Genomic DNA, 21,262 nt, shown 5'->3' on the forward strand with positions numbered 1-21,262 from the left:
TCTCTCCTCTCTCCCCTCTCCTCTCTCCCTCCTCCTCCCTCCCACTCCCTCTCCTCCCTCCCCACCCTCCCTCCCTCCCTCTCTCCTCCCTCCCCTCTCTCCTCCCCCCCTCTCCCCTCTCTCTCCCTCCCTCCTCTCCTCCCTCCCTCTCCCTCTCTCTCCCCTCCCTCTCTCTCTCCCCTCCCTCTCTCTCTCTCCTCCCCTCCCTCTCTCTCCCCTCCCTCCCTCTCTCTCTCCCCTCCCTCCCTCTCTCTCTCCCCTCCTCCCTCCCTCCTCTCTCCCCTCCCTCCCTCTCTCTCTCCCCTCCCTCCCTCTCTCTCTCCCCTCCCTCCCTCTCTCTCCCCTCCCTCCTCCTCTCCCTCCCCCTCTCCTCCCCTCTCTCTCTCTCCCCTCTCTCCTCCCTCCCTCCCTCCTCTCTCCTCCCTCCCTCTCCCTCTCCTCCTCCCTCCTCTCTCTCTCCTCCCTCCCTCTCTCTCCTCCCTCCCTCTCTCTCCTCCCTCCCTCTCTCTTCCCTCCCTCCCTCTCTCTCCCTCCCTCCCTCTCTCTCCCCTCCCTCCCTCTCTCTCCTCCCCTCCCTGCCTCTCTCTCTCCCCTCCCTCCCTCTCTCTCTCCCCTCCCTCCGCCTCTCTCTCTCCCCCTCCCTCCCTCTCTCTCTCTCCCCCTCTCTCCCTCTCTCTCTCTCCCCTCCCTCCCTCTCTCTCTCCCCTCCCTCCCTCTCTCTCTCCCCCTCCCTCTCTCTCTCTCTCCCCTCCCTCCCTCTCTCTCTCCCCTCCCTCTTTCTCTCTCTCTCCTCCCTCCCTCTCTTTCTGGCTCTCTGTTTGTGTCCTGTCTACCCCCCCCCCCCCCCCCGCCTCCTCAGATGTACGTTTATGTATGAGCAGTTTCCAGAGGCGATGAACATGCTGTGGATCAGGATGCTCCGGGAGAACAAGAAGAACTGGAGAAGGGTCTACAAGGTCAGAGAGGAGCTATAACCTGTCATAAGCAAGAAAGTTGCACACTATATACACGGAGTGTACTAAACATTAGGAACACCTTCCTAATATTGAGCTGCACCGCCCCTTTGCCATCAGAACAGGCTCAATTTGTCGGGACATGGACTCTACAAGGTGTTGAAAGCGTTCCACAGGGATGCTGGTCCATGTTGACTTCAATGCTTCCTACAGTTGTGTCAAGTTGGCTGGATGTTCATTGGGTGGTGGACCATTCTTGATACACACGGGAAACTGTTGAGCGTGAAAAACCCAGCAGAGTTGCAGTTCTTGACACAAACCGGTGCGTCTGGCAGCTATTACCATAATCTGTTCAAAGGAGCTAAAATCTTTTGTCATTCAGCCTACAATCCATGTCTCAATTGTCTCCAGGCTTAAAAATCTTTCTTTAACCCGTCTCCTCCCCTTCATCTACACTGATTTGAAGTGGATTTAACAAGTGACATCAATAAGGGATCATAGCTTTCACCTGGATTCACCTGGTCAGTCTATGTCATGGAAAGAACAGGTGTTCCTAATGTTTTGTACACTCTGTGTGCTTCCAACAATGTAATGGGTAGACCTTGGTTAGGTTGGGAGCATATAGACTGACTTTGTTTCTCGAACCAAGACATAAGCCATATTCTACTCTCTAAACATAATATAGAGGGGTCATCATGAGAAGCTATAACAACAGTTATCCATCTCTTCTCCCCAGTCTCTGCTGCTGTTGTCCCACCTCATTAGGAACGGTTCAGAGAGAGTTGTCACCAGCTCCAGAGAACACATCTACGACCTACGATCTCTGGAGAGCTACCACTTTGTAGGCAAGTACTCTGCTCTGTCTGCTGACGCTCTGTCTGCTGACGCTCTGTCTGCTGACGCTCTGTCTGCTGACGCTCTGTCTGCTGACGCTCTGTCTGCTGACGCTCTGTCTGCTGACGCTCTGTCTGCTGACGCTCTGTCTGCTGACGCTCTGTCTGCTGACGCTCTGTCTGCTGACGCTCTGTCTGCTGACGCTCTGTCTGCTGACGCTCTGTCTGCTGACGCTCTGTCTGCTGACGCTCTGTCTGCTGACGCTCTGTCTGCTGACGCTCTGTCTGCTGACGCTCTGTCTGCTGACGCTCTGTCTGCTGACGCTCTGTCTGCTGACGCTCTGTCTGCTGACGCTCTGTCTGCTGACGCTCTGTCTGCTGACGCTCTGTCTGCTGTCTCTCGCGCTCTCGCCGTCTGCTGTCTCTCGCGCTCTGTCTGCTGTCTCTCGCGCTCTGTCTGCTGTCTCTCGCGCTCTCGCGCTCTGTCTGCTGTCTCTCGCGCTCTCGCGCTCTGTCTGCTGTCTCTCGCGCTCTGTCTGCTGTCTCTCGCGCTCTGTCTGCTGTCTCTCGCGCTCTGTCTGCTGTCTCTCGCGCTCTGTCTGCTGTCTCTCGCGCTCTGTCTGCTGTCTCTCGCGCTCTGTCTGCTGTCTCTCGCGCTCTGTCTGCTGTCTCTCGCGCTCTGTCTGCTGTCTCTCGCGCTCTGTCTGCTGTCTCTCGCGCTCTGTCTGCTGTCTCTCGCGCTCTGTCTGCTGTCTCTCGCGCTCTGTCTGCTGTCTCTCGCGCTCTGTCTGCTGTCTCTCGCGCTCTGTCTGCTGTCTCTCGCGCTCTGTCTGCTGTCTCTCGCGCTCTGTCTGCTGTCTCTCGCGCTCTGTCTGCTGTCTCTCGCGCTCTGTCTGCTGTCTCTCGCGCTCTGTCTGCTGTCTCTCGCGCTCTGTCTGCTGTCTCTCGCGCTCTGTCTGCTGTCTCTCGCGCTCTGTCTGCTGTCTCTCGCGCTCTGTCTGCTGTCTCTCGCGCTCTGTCTGCTGTCTCTCGCGCTCTGTCTGCTGTCTCTCGCGCTCTGTCTGCTGTCTCTCGCGCTCTGTCTGCTGTCTCTCGCGCTCTGTCTGCTGTCTCTCGCGCTCTGTCTGCTGTCTCTCGCGCTCTGTCTGCTGTCGCTCTCTCTCTCTCTCGCGCTCTGTCTGCTGTCGCTCTCTCTCTCTCTCGCGCTCTGTCTGCTGTCGCTCTCTCTCTCTCTCGCGCTCTGTCTGCTGTCGCTCTCTCTCTCTCTCGCGCTCTGTCTGCTGTCGCTCTCTCTCTCTCTCTCGCCGTCTCTCTCTCTCTCTCTCGCCGTCTCTCTCTCTCTCTCTCGCCGTCTCTCTCTCTCTCTCTCTCGCCGTCTCTCTCTCTCTCTCTCGCCGTCTCTCTCTCTCTCGCCGTCTGCTGTCGCTCTCTCTCTCTCTCTCGCCGTCTGCTGTCGCTCTCTCTCTCTCTCTCGCCGTCTGCTGTCGCTCTCTCTCTCTCTCTCGCCGTCTGCTGTCGCTCTCTCTCTGCTGTCGCTCTCTCTCTCTCTCGCCGTCTGCTCTCTCTCGCCGTCTGCTCTCTCTCGCCGTCTGCTGTCGCTCTCTCTCTCTCTCTCGCCGTCTGCTGTCGCTCTCTCTCTCGCCGTCTGCTGTCGCTCTCTCTCTCGCCGTCTGCTGTCGCTCTCTCTCTCTCTCGCCGTCTGCTGTCGCTCTCTCTCTCTCTCGCCGTCTGCTGTCGCTCTCTCTCTGCTGTCGCTCCCATCTTTCTCTTGACTGTGGAGTAGAATCCGTGTTAACTGTCCTCAGTACATCTCTGTATGAGTGTTTTGTAATGAAGTGTTAGTTTAGAACCAGACAAAGGGGCCAGTGTGCAGTCAGTGTTGTAGCATTCATGAAGAGATGGAGCCCTAAGCACTGCTTAAACCACAAGCAGCTCTACCACACACTGCTCTGCTCCAAAGCAGAGGTAAATCACTCCCCTCACCACCACGTAGTGTGAACCCAGACTGACAGACTGTTTAACAAGGCTACTCACCACAACCACTGTACATGTTTATTATTCACACACTGCTGTGGACTTGTTCTGCATTTTGTCTTCTCAAAACATCCCACCTGACATTCTGAATACACTGATCCTTCTGTGTAGATGAGAACGGTAAGGACCAGGGAGTGAACGTGCGTCAGAAGGTGAAGGACATGGTGGATCTGATCCAGGATGATGATAGACTGAGAGAGGAGAGGAAGAAGGCAAAGAAGAACAAAGACAAATACATCGGCGTGTCCTCTGAAAGTATTGGAGGAGGGTTCAGCAGATACAGTAAGTCCTCTGACAGTATGGGGGGAGGATTCAGCAGATACAGGAAGTCCTCTGACAGTATTGGAGGAGGACTCAGCAGATACAGGAAGTCCTCTGACAGTATTGGAGGAGGGTTCAGCAGATACAGGAAGTCCTCTGACAGTATTGGAGGAGGGTTCAGCAGATACAGGAAGTCCTCTGACAGTATTGGAGGAGGACTCAGCAGATACAGTAAGTCCTCTGACAGTATTGGAGGAGGGTTCAGCAGATACAGTAAGTCCTGACAGTATTGGAGGAGGGTTCAGCAGATACAGGAAGTCCTCTGACAGTATTGGAGGAGGACTCAGCAGATACAGGAAGTCCTCTGACAGTATTGGAGGAGGGTTCAGCAGATACAGGAAGTCCTCTGACAGTATTGGAGGAGGACTCAGCAGATACAGGAAGTCCTCTGACAGTATTGGAGGAGGACTCAGCAGATACAGTAAGTCCTCTGACAGTATTGGAGGAGGGTTCAGCAGATACAGGAAGTCCTCTGACAGTACTGGAGGAGGATTCAGCAGATACAGTAAGTCCTCTGACAGTATGGGGGGAGGATTCAGCAGATACAGTAAGTCCTCTGACAGTATGGGAGGAGGGTTCAGCAGATACAGGAAGTCCTCTGACAGTACTGGAGGAGAATTCAGCAGATACAGTAAGTCCTCTGACAGTATGGGGGGGAGGATTCAGCAGATACAGGAAGTCCTCTGACAGTATGGGGGGAGGGTTCAGCAGATACAGGAAGTCCTCTGACAGTATGGGGGAGGATTCAGGATGTCAATCTGGAACACAAACAGACATACATTGGAGTGTCCTCTGATGTTATAAAGGACATACTCACAATCCTTCTCTCCCCTCTCTTTCTCGCTCTCCACCCTCGCTCTCAATTCAATTTAAGGGCTTTGTTGGCATGGGAAACATGTTTACATTGCCAAAGCAAGTGAAGTAGATAATAAAAAATGAACTGTAAACATTAGACTTCCAAAATAAGGACATTTTAATTGTCTTGTAATGTGTTGTAATGATATGCAAATAGTTAAAGTACAAAAGGGAAAATAATTAAACATAAATATGGGTTGTATTTACAATGGTGTTTGTTCACTGGTTGCCCTTTTCTTGTGGCATCAGGTCACAAATCTTGCTGTTGTGATGGCACACTGTGGTATTTCACCCAATAGATATAGGAGTTTATCAAAATTGGATTTGTGTTTGAATTCTTTGTGGATCTGTGTAATCTGAGGGAAATATGTCTCTCTAATATGGTCATACATTGGGCAGGAGGTTAGGAAGTGCAGCTCAGTTTTCACCTCATTTTGTGGGCAGTGAGCACATAGCCTGTCATCTCTTGAGAGCCAGATCTGCCTACGGCGGCCTTTCTCAATAGCAAGGCTATGCTCACTGAGTCTGTACATAGTCAAAGCTTTCCTTAAGTTTGGGTCAGTCACAGTGGTCAGATATTCTGCCACTGTGTACTCTCTGTTTAGGGCCAAATTGCATTCTAGTTTGCTGTGTTTTTTTTGTAATTTCTTTCCAATGTGTCAAGTAATTATCTTTTTGTTTTCTCATGATTTGGTTGGGTCTAATTGTGTTGCTGTCCTGGGGCTCTGTGGGGTCTGTTTGTGTTTGTGAACAGAGCCCTAGGACCAGCTTGCTTAGGGGACTCTCTCCAGGTTTATTTCTCTGTTGGTGATGGCTTTGTTATGGAAGGTTTGGGAATCACTTCCTTTTAGGTGGTTGTAGAATTTATCGGCTCTTTTCTGGATTTTGATAATTAGTGGGTATCGGCCTAATTCTGCTCTGCATGCATTATTTGGTGTTCTACGTTGTACATGGAGGATATTTTTGCAGAATTCTGCATGCGGACTCTCAATTTGGCGTTTGTCCCATTTTGTGAAATCTTGGTTGGTGAGCGGACCCCAGACCTCACAACCATAAAGGGCAATGGGTTCTATAACTGATTCAAGTATTTTTTTGCCAGATTCTAATTGGTATGTCGAATTTTATGTTCCTTTTGATGGCATAGAAGGCCCTTCTTGCCTTGTCTCTCAGATCGTTCACAGCTTTGTGGAAGTTACCTGTGGCGCTGATGTTTCGGCCGAGGTATGTATATATTTTTTTGGGTGCTCTAGGGCAACAGTGTCTAGAGGGAATTTGTATTTGTAGTCCTGGCGACTGGACCTTTTTTGGAACACCATTATTTTGTCTTACTGAGATTTACTGTCAGGGCCCACGTTTGACAGAATCTGTGCAGAAGATCTAGGTGCTGCTGTAGGGCCTCCTTGGTTGGTGACAGAAGCACCAGATCAACAGTAGACATTTGACTTCAGATTCAAGTCGTGTGAGTCCAGGTGCTGCAGACTGTTCTAGTGCCCTCGCCAATTTGTTGATATACATCTCTCTCCAACCCCCCCTTTCTCCCTCCCTCTCTCTCTCTCCTCCACACTCTCTCTCTCTGCCTCTCTAGCGAGTGACCGGTATGATTCTGGTGGTAATGAGGGAAGCAGCAGAGGGAAATGGGATGAGGACTGGAAGAGAGACCAAGGCCAGTTTCCCTTCAGTGAGAAACTGGGAGAGATCAGTGATAAGATTGGCAGCACCATCGACGACACCATCAACAAGTTCAAGAAGCAGAGTAGAGATGACTCACCAGACAGATTCAGGTAAGGAGAGAGTTGATTCACCAAACAGATTCAGGTAAGGAGAGAGTTGATTCACCAAACAGATTCAGGTAAGGAGAGAGTTGATTCACCAGACAGATTCAGGTAAGGAGAGAGTTGATTCACCAGACAGATTCAGGTAAGGAGAGAGTTGATTCACCAGACAGATTTAGGTAAGGAGAGAGTTGATTCACCAGACAGATTCAGGTAAGGAGAGAGTTGATTCACCAGACAGATTCAGGTAAGGAGAGAGTTGATTCACCAGACAGATTCAGGTAAGGAGAGAGGTTATAATGGATGTGACTGACGAAGTAACGGGAGGTATAGCCATCTATATTAAAAATAGATGTGTGGTTACTGAACTAAGACATTTTTTTACTTTTTAAAACTGCAGTTATCGAAACCTGTGAACTTTAGATGTAATAGGATGTTATAGACCTGCAACAGTAGAATCCCTGGATTCTCTGTCTGGGCTGATGCGTGGTTGGGGGGGGGAATGAAATGGTCCTTATGGGCGAGTTTCAACTGGGACTGGTTTCAACTGGGACTGGTTTCAACTGGGACTGGTTTCAACTGGGACTGGTTTCAACTGGGACTGGTTTCAACTGGGACTGGTTTCAACTGGGACTGGTTTCAACTGGGACTGGTTTCAACTGGGACTGGTTTCAACTGGGACTGGTTTCAACTGGGACTGGTTTCAACTGGGACTGGTTTCAACTGGGACTGGTTTCAACTGGGACTGGTTATCTCCAAACTCTGAGGCCATAAGAGGACTGTGCAATTGAAACTTGTGCTTAATGCAAGGAAAACAAAATGTATGGTTTTTCGCTTCTCTGAAATTTAACACCTACAGGTTTTAACTATAAAAGGCCAGGGTCATGACAGGGTCATCTCCTATAAGTATCTTGGGATTTGGTTTGATGAAAAGCTGAATTTTTAAGTTGAAATTGAGTTTCTATTTTAGGAACAAATCTTGCTTTTCAATGTTAGTCAGAACGGATCTTGTTCAAAGCACTTTGTTATCGGTGCTGGATTATGGTGATATTGTTTATATGCAGGCCTCAGCAAGTACCTTCAACTCTGGACACGGTGTACGTATCATGATGCTTTAAGATGTATTACAAATGCTCGATCTCTCACCCATCACTGTGATGTGTGTGCTGTGGTGCAGTGGACATCTCTCTCCACCAGGAGGCTAAAGCACTGATGGAACACCTCCCTTTGTATCTCTGTTCCTCACTGACCAGATCAGTCACTCAATACAGTCTTCGTTCAGTCACTGCTGTCCTTGTCTGTTCCTAAGGCTAGAACTGACATGGGGAAACAATCTTTTTTCCAATAATGCCCCTTCATCCTGGAACATGCTAAAGAAGATATTAAAGTTAGGGGAGTTAGTGTCCTTGCCTGTCAAGACTCTGACAACACTGTTTGATTAGCTGCAGTTGTTTCTAATCTTCAAATGTATCTGGAACTTGTGACACTTTGTATTTAGTATTTTTCTGTAATATTTTATGTACACACTGCTATGTCCCTGTTTTTGCCTTCTTGCCAGGTCGTCCTAGCAAAAGAGGTTTTTAACCTCAGTGGCTCTCAAGGTTAAATAAACAAATATTACAGTATATCAAAAAACCTGATGTTCTGTCGTACTTTAGACCCACACTTTTTCTATTGAATTATCCCCAAAACAAAGCGTCCTCTTTGGTCTCCTTAGTGACAACGAGGAGGAGCGAAGTCGCCCGTCGCAGAATGGCCAGTCTGGGAGGTCAGTGTTCAAAGACGAGGAGGAAACCGTGACGACCAAGAGCGTCCAGATCGCCCAGGCAACAGAAACCACAGCAACCAAGAAGAGAGGCGGGGTTCCATCCAAAACTGTGTCCCTGGGAGCCGCGGCCCACTACACAGGAGACAAGAGCCCTGATACCTCTGCAAAACAGGTGTGTGCACATGCGTCCATGTGCATTCAGTCCATGCTGGTTCACTCTAGCTTATTGCTGCCATCTGGTGTTAACAGTGGACAGTGCAGTCTCGCTCCCTGTCTCTGCTCACATCTCTCCTCTCCTTCTCTCTGTTCCAGACTCTGTCCGCAGCAGCACCCCAGTCCTCCAGTAGTGGTCTGGCTGACCTATTGATGGTAGATACAGGCCCCAGCCAGCCTGCAGCAGCCACCGGTAACTACACACACTGAGAGGACATCACGGAGGGTGAGGTAGTGTAGTTACAGGACATCACGGAGGGTTAGGGGGAAGTAGTGTAGTTACAGGACATCACGGAGGGTTAGGGGGAAGTAGTGTAGTTACAGGACATCATGGAGGGTTAGCGTGAGGTAGTGTAGTTACAGGACATCACAGAGGGTGAGGTAGTGTAGTTACAGGACATCACGTAGGGTTAGGGGAGGTAGTATAGTTACAGGACATCACGGAGGGTTAGGGGGAGGTAGTGTAGTTACAGGACATCACGGAGGGTTAGGGGGAGGTAGTGTAGTTACAGTACATCACGGAGGGTTAGGGGGAGGTAGTGTAGTTACAGGACATCACGGAGGGTTAGTGGGAAGTAGTGTAGTTACAGGACATCACGGAGGGTTAGGGGGAGGTAGTGTAGTTACAGGACATCACGGAGGGTTAGGGGGAAGTAGTGTAGTTACAGGACATCACGGAGGGTTAGGGGGAAGTAGTGTAGTTACAGGACATCATGGAGGGTTTCGGGTGAGGTAGTGTAGTTACAGGACATCACGGAGGGTGAGGTAGTGTAGTTACAGGACATCACGGAGGGTGAGGTAGTGTAGTTACAGGACATCACGGAGGGTGAGGTAGTGTAGTTACAGGACATCACGGAGGGTTGGGGGGAGGTAGTGTAGTTACAGGACATCACGGAGGGTGAGGTAGTGTAGTTACAGGACATCACGGAGGGTTAGGGGGAAGTAGTGTAGTTACAGGACATCACGGAGGGTTAGGGGGAAGTAGTGTAGTTACAGGACATCACGGAGGGTTAGGGTGAGGTAGTGTAGTTACAGGACATCACGGAGGGTGAGGTAGTGTAGTTACAGGACATCACGGAGGGTTAGGGGGAAGTAGTGTAGTTACAGGACATCACGGAGGGTTAGGGTGAGGTAGTGTAGTTACAGGACATCACGGAGGGTTGGGGGGAGGTAGTGTAGTTACAGGACATCACGGAGGGTGAGGTAGTGTAGTTACAGGACATCACGGAGGGTTGGGGGGAGGTAGTGTAGTTACAGGACATCACGGAGGGTGAGGTAGTGTAGTTACAGGACATCACGGAGGGTTAGGGGGAGGTAGTGTAGTTACAGGACATCACGGAGGGTTAGGGGAGGTAGTGTAGTTACAGGACATCACGGAGGGTTAGGGGGAAGTAGTGTAGTTACAGGACATCACGGAGGGTAAGGGGAGGTAGTGTAGTTACAGGACATCACGGAGGGTTAGGGGGAGGTAGTGTAGTTACAGGACATCACGGAGGGTAAGGGGAAGTAGTGTAGTTACAGGACATCACGGAGGGTTGGGGGGAGGTAGTGTAGTTACAGGACATCACGGAGGGTGAGGTAGTGTAGTTACAGGACATCACGGAGGGTGAGGTAGTGTAGTTACAGGACATCACGGAGGGTTAGGGGGAAGTAGTGTAGTTACAGGACATAACGGAGGGTTGGGGGGAGGTAGTGTAGTTACAGGACATCACGGAGGGTTAGGGTGAGGTAGTGTAGTTACAGGACATCACGGAGGGTAAGGGGAGGTAGTGTAGTTACAGGACATCACGGAGGGTTAGGGGGAGGTAGTGTAGTTACAGGACATCACGGAGGGTTAGGGGAAGTAGTGTAGTTACAGGACATCACGGAGGGTTAGGGTGAGGTAGTGTAGTTACAGGACATCACGGAGGGTGAGGTAGTGTAGTTACAGGACATCACGGAGGGTTAGGGGGAAGTAGTGTAGTTACAGGACATCACGGAGGGTTAGGGGAGGTAGTGTAGTTACAGGACATCACGGAGGGTTAGGGGGAGGTAGTGTAGTTACAGGACATCACGGAGGGGGAGGTAGTGTAGTTACAGGACATCACGGAGGGTTAGGGGGAGGTAGTGTAGTTACAGGACATCACGGAGGGTTAGGGGGAGGTAGTGTAGTTACAGGTGTCGTGTCTTTGCTATCGTTAAATTGAAGACTTATAGTTTTTATCATATATTCCTGTAATTAGAGTTTACGCTATCACTTGAGTAATAACGTAACTAATTAACTATGAATTCGAGGGCACCAGGGAAAGTTATTAGATTACAAAGTTATAATTTCCCAATATAACCTTTCAAATATTTTCATATCTGATCAATAGTCTTCTAATTAATGATTTATTTACTTTACCTCGTCAGTCTCATTCCAAACGTCGTAAATCGTTGATTATCTGCACGAACCCAGTCTTCACTATGAGTCATCCATACATCAATTGTCTTAAATCATTTATTTATTACTAACTAATTAATTCACAGAAATGCATAAACAAACAAACAAACTTAAAATAGTTACATGAAATGATGGGAGCAATATACCCTAGTGGGCTGAACCGGCATGGCGGCTGTTAGACAAAGGGAAAGTTGCGTTCGACTAATAATTCACTACAGAGTCCATAACTATAACAATTGACATGCTAATCCTTACACATGAACGCTCACTCATTCGGGAACAATTGCAATCAATATATATATATAGTTACGTTCAGTGTGTGTGTCGTCTTGATCGTTGGAGAGAAGTTCGTTTTTGTTGGAGATTCGTCGGTCTCTGTCGTAGTTATTGTGGATTGTTCAGAGGGACATTCGTTATAGAATGGGTGTTTCGGCGGTTGTCTTTCTTCGCGTTCAATGATACCGAATTCCTAGCTGCAGACTAGAAGTCAATATCAAAGACTTGTTATGATTCGTATAAGAGTTTTAACCACGTGGGATGGTTAAAAGATTCAGCAGTCTGGTCTCAAACCTTGGCCCTCTCGTTATCGAGGTAAGCTGGTCTGCAACCTTTGTCCTCTCGTGATTGAGAGAAACATGGTCTTAATGGTAATTTCTTAGGAGTTGGGTTTTATTCAGATAGCAGAGAGGGGTGGTCCCATGGTCTCTGACCCATACTGGGCTCAGGGCGGTCCTTGGATTTAGTTCAAATCAAAAAGGTATTTGTATTTTTCTTAATTAAACAGTCCAAAATCATATTACACAATTATACAAACAGTATCATACTCACTCATTCATTTTATACAACACACAGATGTAAACCTCATATCTGAGGTTATTATATAAACAGCGGTATGGTAATGTGGTCCCACAGTCTCACATGAGTTTCCCACGTGATGACAAATGGACCGGTTCATAGCTGGACTGTCCACCAATCTTTCCTACTTGTGCAGGAATATGAAATATGTTCGTACCTCAAGTTCTGTGAGGTGGAAGAGAATTCCTTTGTCCTGAAAGTTTACCCTCTGTCTTAATACTGTTTGTGGTGGGGAGATTCTCAGGAATTTACGACATCTCTCTGTGATCACAGCATGGGTTGAAGGAGGAAAGGGGGAGGCAGGGAGAGGGGGATGGGGTTTGCTATACCCACGCAGGCAACGTCATGACACAGGACATCACGGAGGGTGAGGTAGTGTAGTTACAGGACATCACGGAGGGTGAGGTAGTGTAGTTACAGGACATCACGGAGGGTGAGGTAGTGTAGTTACAGGATATCACGGAGGGTGAGGTAGTGTAGTTACAGGACATCACGGAGGGTGAGGTAGTGTAGTTACAGGACATCACGGAGGGTGAGGTAGTGTAGTTACAGGTGTCGTGTCTTTTGCATCATTAAAGTGAAGACTGTTATTTTATCAAATCAATTCTCTGTCATTATTACGTGATTAAACTAATCATGTAAATGTAATTAACTAGGAAGTTGGGGCACCAAGGAAAATCTTGAGATTACGAAGTTATAATTTTCCTAATATAACTTTTCAGATATTTTAATATCTGATCAATTAGTCTTCTAATTAATGAATTATTATTTACCTCACGTTAGTCTCATTCCAAACGTCGTAGTTGTTGGTTATCTGCACAAACCCAGTTTTCACTATGAATCATCCATACATCAATTGTCTTAATCATTTATTTACAAACTAACTAAATAATCACCGAAATGCATAACAAACAAACAGTAGATATGGTTACAAGGAAATGATAGGGGATGTGCCCTAGTGGGCTAAACCGGTATGGCGGCTTGGTAGACAAAGGGACTGAAAAGGGCGCGAAAGACAAGTCACTACACAGTTGATAATTATATTGATTGAAATGCTAATCATTTGCACATGAACGCTCACTCATTCGGGAATAATTGCAATCAATATATATTTACGCTCAGTGATCTCTGTTGGAATCGTCCGTCTTTTTGTTGGAAAGTTCATCCGCTTGTCTCCATCTGCTTCCAAGGAGTCTTTCGTGGTTAGAATGGATACTTCAGAGTCCAATTCAGAAATGTTCTTATTGTGTAGATGTTTCGGCCGTTGTCAGTCTTCGCATTCAATGGTACATCATTCCTAGCTGCAGACTAGTAATTAGTATCGAAGAGTTGCTCTTATTCTGTCTGATCGATAGTCTCAGTTTAACCACATGGTATGGTTAAGAATTCAGCTACCATTTACAACCTTAGCTTATCCTGAGGTACGCATGGTCTGAAGGGAATTTCTTCAGGTGGGGGTTATATTCGTAACAGTAGAAAAGGGCTGTCCTATGACGCCAGATCGATGTCTGTGCTCATGGCGGCGGGCCAATGACTTAGTTAAACTTTAAACAGAAATACAATTCTCTCACATTAACGGTTCAACATCACCTTACATAATTTCACAAATAGTTTCATCTTTACTCATTCGTTTTATACAATAATTAGATGCAAACCTCAGAACGGAGGCTCCTGTATAAACAGAGTTATGGTAATGTGGCTGTATTGTCTTTTCCTGAGGTCACAATCATACAACAAAATGGACCGGGTCGTAGCTGGCTTCTCCACCGACCGTTTACACATTCTCCAAAACATGGATATTGTTCAGTTCTCAAGTTCTGTGATGTAGAAGAAGTTCCTTTGTTCTCTCTGTCTCTCTTTCTGCTTGGCCATGAGGGAGAGTCTCCTCCAGGAATGTACGACCTGAGATAACAGAACCTGGGTGTAAGAGGGAGAGAGGGGGAAGGCACTCGCTATGCCCAAAGAGGGCCACGTCATGACACAGGACATCATGGAGGGTTAGGGGGAGGTAGTGTAGTTACAGGATATCATGGAGGGTCTCTGGTCCGGTGTCTGGAAGCTGTCACAATTCACTCATTAAAGTGTTGTATACATGTCTCTTTCCAGACCTGATAGGAGGATTTGCTGACTTCTCGTCTCCTGCTGCCTCTGTCGGCCTCTCCACAGTACCTGGTGAGTTTAGAAAGCATTAGAATATTCAGAGATTTTTATAGTTTATAGTCTAGTTTATCCACTATAAAAAAAAATCCTCTCTCTTCTCCTTCTCTCCAGCCTCCAGTGGGAACGGTGACTTTGGGGACTGGAATGCTTTCCCTGGCGGCCAGGCCCCCGTCCCCACCCCCTTCGCCCAGCCTCTGCCCCCCAGCAACACTGACCTGTTTGGGGCTCTGTCGGCCAGCTCTGCACCAGTTCCAGCTTCCGCTGACCTGTTTGACCTGATGGGCCCGGGCCAGACCCAGTCGCTCTCTGCCTCTCAGAGCCTCACCTTTAATATGACCAACACACAGACCATCAGCAGCACCATTCCACAGTCCAGATCACTGGTAAGAAGACGGGACAGTAATTTACATCGTAAATTGTATGTATTGTGTCTGATCCACTGTTAATGAGAGGAGTGGCAGTAACTGCCTGTGCTTTAGAGGAACACACACGAGAGAGAAACGGCAGAGAGCCACGGTTTGCAGATGCTCCACCTTCCCTAGGGACAAACACACACACACACACAATGAGAAGGAACCAGTTTGAGTCAGAAAACCATTCAATCTAATACAAGGTTGTTTGCATAGATAATATGTGCATGTTAAAAACCTGACCTACTTAAAGACCAGCTTAGTTTAGCAGAATAATAAAACCTGACCTACTTAAAAAATACCAGCTTAGTTTAGCAGAATAATAAAACCTGACCTACTTAAATACCAGATTAGTTAAGCAGAATAATAAAACCTGACCTACTTAAAGACCAGATTAGTTTAGCAGAATAATAAAACCTGACCTACTTAAAGACCAGCTTAGTTTAGCAGAATAATAAAACCTGACCTACTTAAAGACCAGCTTAGTTTAGCAGAATAATAAAACCTGACCTACTTAAAGACCAAGTTAGTTTAGCAGAATAATAAAACCTGACCTACTTAAAAAAGACCAGCTTAGTTTAGCAGAATAATAAAACCTGACCTACTTAAAAAAGACCAGCTTAGTTTAGCAGAATAATAAAACCTGACCTACTTAAAAAAGACCAGCTTAGTTTAGCAGAATAATAAAACCTGACCTACTTAAAGACCAGCTTAGTTTAGCAGAATAATAAAACCTGACCTACTTAAAAAAGACCAGCTTAGTTTAGCAGAATAATAAAACCTGACCTACTTAAAAAAGACCAGCTTAGTTTAGCAGAATAATAAAACCTGACCTACTTAAAAAAGACCAGCTTAGTTTAGCAGAATAATAAAACCTGACCTACTTAAAAAAGACCAGCTTAGTTTAGCAGAATAATAAAACCTGACCTACTTAAAAAAGACCAGCTTAGTTTAGCAGAATAATAAAACCTGACCTACTTAAAAAAGACCAGCTTAGTTTAGCAGAATAATAAAACCTGACCTACTTAAAAAAGACCAGCTTAGTTTAGCAGAATAATAAAACCTGACCTACTTAAAAAAGACGAGCTTAGTTTAGCAGAATAATACAACCCGACCTACTTAAAAAAGACCAGCTTAGTTTAGCAGAATAATACAACCCGACCTACTTAAAAAAGACCAGCTTAGTTTAGCAGGATAATAAAACCCGACCTACTTAAAAAAGACCAGCTTAGTTTAGCAGGATAATAAAACCCGACCTACTTAAAAAAGACCAGCTTAGTTTAGCAGGATAATAAAACCCGACCTACTTAAAGACCAGCTTAGTTTAGCAGGATAATAAAACCCGACCTACTTAAAGACCAGCTTAGTTTAGCAGGATAATAAAACCCGACCTACTTAAAAAAGACCAGCTTAGTTTAGCAGAATAATACAACCCGACCTACTTAAAAAAGACCAGCTTAGTTTAGCAGAATAATAAAACCTGACCTACTTAAAGACCAGCTTAGTTTAGCAGAATAATAAAACCCGACCTACTTAAAGACCAGCTTAGTTTAGCAGAATAATAAAACCTGACCTACTTAAAAAAGACCAGCTTAGTTTAGCAGAATAATAAAACCTGACCTACTTAAAAAAGACCAGCTTAGTTTAGCAGAATAATAAAACCTGACCTACTTAAAGACCAGCTTAGTTTAGCAGAATAATAAAACCTGACCTACTTAAAAAAGACCAGCTTAGTTTAGCAGAATAATAAAACCTGACCTACTTAAAAAAGACCAGCTTAGTTTAGCAGAATAATAAAACCCGACCTACTTAAAGACCAGCTTAGTTTAGCAGAATAATTCAACCTGACCCACAATCCTGTTCATTCTGGTGAGATGAGATGTTTCCATGTAGATGCCTTCAGAGCCAGCAGTTCAACCTTTGTCACCATTATATAGGTACCTTTAACATTACTATCTATTGGAACTGTCTACCAAATTGTCGCCCCCCCTTCCAGTTGATGGGTGGGCCGTTGCAGCCCCAGCAGCAGCAAGTCATGCTGGGTACCCAGGGTTCCATGGGGTCAGCAATCCCCTCCACCTGGTCTGACTCTTCGGTCAACATCAGCCTGGACTTCCTGGCACCTGGCGTGCAGCCCCCCAAACCTGTCCAGCCCACCCTCAACACACTCCAAGGTGAGCCTAGTGTGTTGTAGTATAGACTGGGATAGAAAGAGTACTGTGTTTCTGGAGGGGGTTCAAAACGCTGCTCAATGTCTGTTGAACAAAACGTTGATGATCCATTCAGTTGTGGAGCATCTAAGATCCTCAGGGTGTGGAACGTTCTTCCTGTTGGAGGGATGGGCACAAGACCATTCAAAAGGCTTCAGGTTCAGTCAGAATGGAAGAATAGTTTTTTTTTAATTCATTTTTATTTAACCTTAAGAGTACTATTCTTGGGACTCCTTGTTCAGTATGGAATAGAAGGATGCTTGGTACAACTTGTGAAGTGTATGAGGAGAGTGTGAACCTGTGTGTGAGGTCATGCTGTCTTCTGACTCCACTTCTTCCTGTTTTTGTCTTCTAGGAGGCCAGCCCCTCCCACCCGTCAACATGCTCTCCCAGGGATTCGCCGGCATGGGCCTCGCACCCGCCCCCATCAAACCGGCAACAACTCCCATGATGCACCCTGGTGCTGGGATGGGCATGGGCCACAGCCAGGGCATGATGGGAATGGGCATGAACATGGGTGCCATGCCCCAGGCTAACATGACCATGGGCATGCCTGGTGCTATGGGCATCAGGATGCCAGCCATGTCTGTGGGCTCTGGCACGGTACAGCAGCAGCCCAAGCAAGGATCGGACGCATTCGCAGATTTCTGCAACTTCAGGAAGTGAGGGAAGAGAAGTGAAAGAGAGGAGGAGGGCTGTTGTTTCTATTTTTCTCTCCATCCAATCGACCGTCTGTGAAGGATTGTAAAGAGCTGCAAACAAAGAGTACTTGAATGTTGTCAAATATCAAATACTGACTGCCACCCCTCCATTTCCTCTTTCTATCTTTTTTAAGTGATGTATAAAGATATGAATATACATGAATGTATGTATGTTTTAATCAGTTCCAAGAGGGTGTCCAGTAATGGTTGTGTGCTGTTCGGCTTTGAATCGGAGAGAGAGAGAGAACAACTAGGAGGGAGAGAGAAACCGTAACAGAATGAGACTCAGATTTTTTACTTTCAAATGTAAGCCGAACAAAAAGCAGTGATTTCAAAGTTAAACAACCCATACAATTATATGCACAAGGATGACTTTTAAACTTGTATGGCTTAACTTTGCAATAATGTTGTTTTGTTCTGAATTAATTAATTCTGTTACCATGGAATTGCCCATATGAATCTTCCTTGAAGAGAATGTCAGTAGGGGTTTTGCTTTACTTAACCATTTAAATGTCCAGAGTAGTAAAAATATAATTTCATATCATAATCCCACCCCAATAACTCCCCATCTCTTTTAGAAAGTTAAGTTACCTCCACCTGTCCCTTACCGACAACTGTAAATATTACTGGTGCGACGGACAAATAAGTTATTGAGTTCTTGATTTATATGATGATGCCGTGAAGTGTGTGTCGATTGGACGGAATCAGATGTCAATCAAGACGTTGCTATGGCGTCAGTCTTTTAATACTTACTTTATATATCAGCGTTCCACACTCCCAATGTGGAATTTCTGTTCAATATTAGATTTAACAAATCAATCGTTTATTGATGGATTTAATAAGTGAATGAATGAGAAATGATTAAAAGCTGTTATATGAGGAAGCTGTGGTAATGATAAAACAGATCTCCTTTGTGGCCTTTCTTATGGGTATGTATTTTTTAAAGAAATATAATCTTTTTCCTTGCATCCAAGTAAGATAATCAGTAGATGTAGGAACAGCGTCCTGGTGGGCTGTTTTCTTTAAGTACAGCACATGGTGCCTGAGACGGAGGCCTTTTTCCTTCATTGTAACTTACAGGAGACAGACGGAGAGACGATACAGTGGTTAAGACTGTTACTGTTAGGAGTCTACAGCACAGTATGTTTGTGTGGTTCTTACTGTGCCCTCTGGCCCCTGGGAGCCTCTGGGAGTTGGGGGAAGTTGCCCCTAGATGCTGCTCTTGGGTCAGTTTTGCATCCCCCCCCACAAATGGTTGGGATTGTGGGAGGGGAAGCTGATCCTAGATCTGTACTTGGGGGAAACGTCACCCCAGAGCATACAGTATCTCTGAAGGAGGTTTCTCAGACAGTCCAGGTTTAGGAGAGGATTTTTCTTTTTTGGAATTCATCCCATATAGCACCCTATTCACTTTGTAGTGCACTACTTCCAACCAGGGCCCATAGGACTCGGCTCAAAAGTAGTGCACTATATAGGAAATGTGTGCAATTTGGGATGCACTCTGTACATCACTACCAGGCCAGTACCTCCCATGTAGACTCCTCCGGCTCAGAGATGTCTTCTTCCATGACTTGGGGTCAATTCTGGAGATACACTGAAATTCCAATTTTCTTCAATGCTTTTAAATGAGATTTTTTTACAATTTGGTTTACTTTCTGAATTGACTGGACCCCAACCCTGCACAGTAGTCTGTCTGAGAGGAGGCCAACATCCATCCACTCTTGTTCGTTTTTAAGAGATGATGTCTTTAAGGGTTGTGTTTATTCTTTCGTTGTTTTGTTACATTTTTTCTACTTATGACAATTGTTCTGAGATCTTTGGTAATGTGGGATTGTTACTGAAAAGAAAACACTAGTTTATGCAAATGTGTAAAAAGAAAAAGCGAAGCATCACCAACGAAAGAAGCCTTGAAGATGTCGTTTTTCTTTGATTTGATTGGCCCATCATGAATCTGACATTAAAACAGTTGATTACAGTTTGGTAATGAAGTGTTTATTTCACCTAAGACCAACTTGGTTACTACTGCATTGGAGTAGAGCAGTGGCCTTGAAACCTGCTGAGATACACACACACACACACAGTGCAGCCCTACACACACACACACAGTGCAGCCCTACACACACACACACAGTGCAGCCCTACACACACACACACACACACACACACACACACACACACACACACACACACACAGTGCAGCCCTACACGCACACACACACACATACACAGTGCAGCCCAACACACACAGTGTAGCCCTACACACACATACACAGTGCAAACCAACACACACAGTGCAGCCCTACACACACATACAGTGTAGCCCTACACACACACACACATACACAGTGCAGCCCAACACACACAGTGCAGCCCTACACACACACACACACATACACAGTGCAGCCCTACACACACACACACACACAGTGTAGCCCTACACGCACACACACACACATACACAGTGCAGCCCAACACACACAGTGTAGCCCTACACACACATACACAGTGCAGACCAACACACACAGTGCAGCCCTACACACACATACAGTGTAGCCCTACACACACACACACATACACAGTGCAGCCCAACACACACAGTGCAGCCCTACACACACACACACACATACACAGTGCAGCCCAACACACACAGTGCAGCCCTACACACACACACACACACACAGTGCAGCCCTACACACACACACACATACACAGTGCAGCCCAACACACACAGTGCAGCCCAACACACACAGTGCAGCCCTACACACACACACACACACACACAGTGCAGCCATCTGGCCAGTGCATCGGTATGCAACCATGTGGAGGACCTTGGCTTGGGAATGAATAGATCAGATTGAGGTATAAGAAAGTAATTAAGACAGGTGCTGCAGGATAATGTCTTATCTCAGACACAGTTTTAACAATTAACAGATACTGCACAACACAGCTCCAAGATATTATGAAAAATGTGCAATACTGAAGGTTCAGGTTTATTGTCCTTGGGTAACCTCTGTAGTTTATAGACAAAGCAGCAGCTACACAAAAGCAATGACCTGCAATACATCAAGCTGATATGGCCATGAAAGAATAAAGCACAATCTGAAATGTCTAGACAAAATAAGAGTTGCTGCTTAGTGCCATCTGCAATCTGAAGCTTCTCCATTATTCATAACACACATGAGGTCCTCTGAGACCAGACCACACTGCCATTTCTGCTCTGACAGAGAAAAGCAGATAATGGGACTAACAGTAGGCGTTCCTCTTTTCAGTGGCAATATGCCTCCATATGTTATCTGGAGTTGGCAGGCTGGGCATAGCATGGATGACATTTATGGGTTTCTGCATTGATGCAGTTGTGTTTGAGATTATAATCTGCATATTTACGACATTTATTAGGTTAGGCTACTTTTAGATCACATTTTAATCCTCACTATATCCAGAAAAAGTGAAATCAAAGTAGAGAAATTCCCATTTCTCTTTACAGTTCCATCTTTATATGAACACTTTTCTACAATGATTTAAATATTTATGTTTTTCTTTTCCAACGACTCAGTGAGATGTCTTAGAATGAGACTATAGTGCCCTCTGGCGGTTATTTACAGTTGTGCACACCATGCCTGCATTCGAATGAGTCTATGCTGCCCTCTGGTGGTTATTTACAGTGGTGCACACCATGCCTGCATTTCAATTCTGTGTTTCATATTTCATATGACCCAGAGGCAAAGACCAGATGAGAAACGACAAGAGAAGACAGC

General features: G+C 46.2%; 1 protein-coding gene across 1 annotated transcript in view; it reads left to right on the forward strand.

Moving 5' to 3' along the window:
• Nucleotides 1-19,482, forward strand: part of LOC129858713 (clathrin interactor 1-like) — a 36,710-nt gene extending 17,228 nt beyond the window's left edge. The window contains exons 3-12 of the mRNA XM_055928049.1: nucleotides 860-956; nucleotides 1,690-1,798; nucleotides 3,932-4,148; nucleotides 6,625-6,777; nucleotides 8,486-8,708; nucleotides 8,849-8,942; nucleotides 14,133-14,198; nucleotides 14,298-14,569; nucleotides 16,593-16,770; nucleotides 17,162-19,482. Of these exons, the coding sequence (XP_055784024.1) occupies nucleotides 860-956; nucleotides 1,690-1,798; nucleotides 3,932-4,148; nucleotides 6,625-6,777; nucleotides 8,486-8,708; nucleotides 8,849-8,942; nucleotides 14,133-14,198; nucleotides 14,298-14,569; nucleotides 16,593-16,770; nucleotides 17,162-17,472 (1,720 nt within the window). The 3' untranslated portion in view covers nucleotides 17,473-19,482. The remainder of the gene's footprint in view (nucleotides 1-859; nucleotides 957-1,689; nucleotides 1,799-3,931; nucleotides 4,149-6,624; nucleotides 6,778-8,485; nucleotides 8,709-8,848; nucleotides 8,943-14,132; nucleotides 14,199-14,297; nucleotides 14,570-16,592; nucleotides 16,771-17,161) is intronic.
• Nucleotides 19,483-21,262: the final 1,780 nt, after the last annotated feature.

Source organism: Salvelinus fontinalis, chromosome 6 (genome assembly GCF_029448725.1).
Source record: "Salvelinus fontinalis isolate EN_2023a chromosome 6, ASM2944872v1, whole genome shotgun sequence".
Lineage (NCBI taxonomy): Eukaryota > Metazoa > Chordata > Actinopteri > Salmoniformes > Salmonidae > Salvelinus > Salvelinus fontinalis.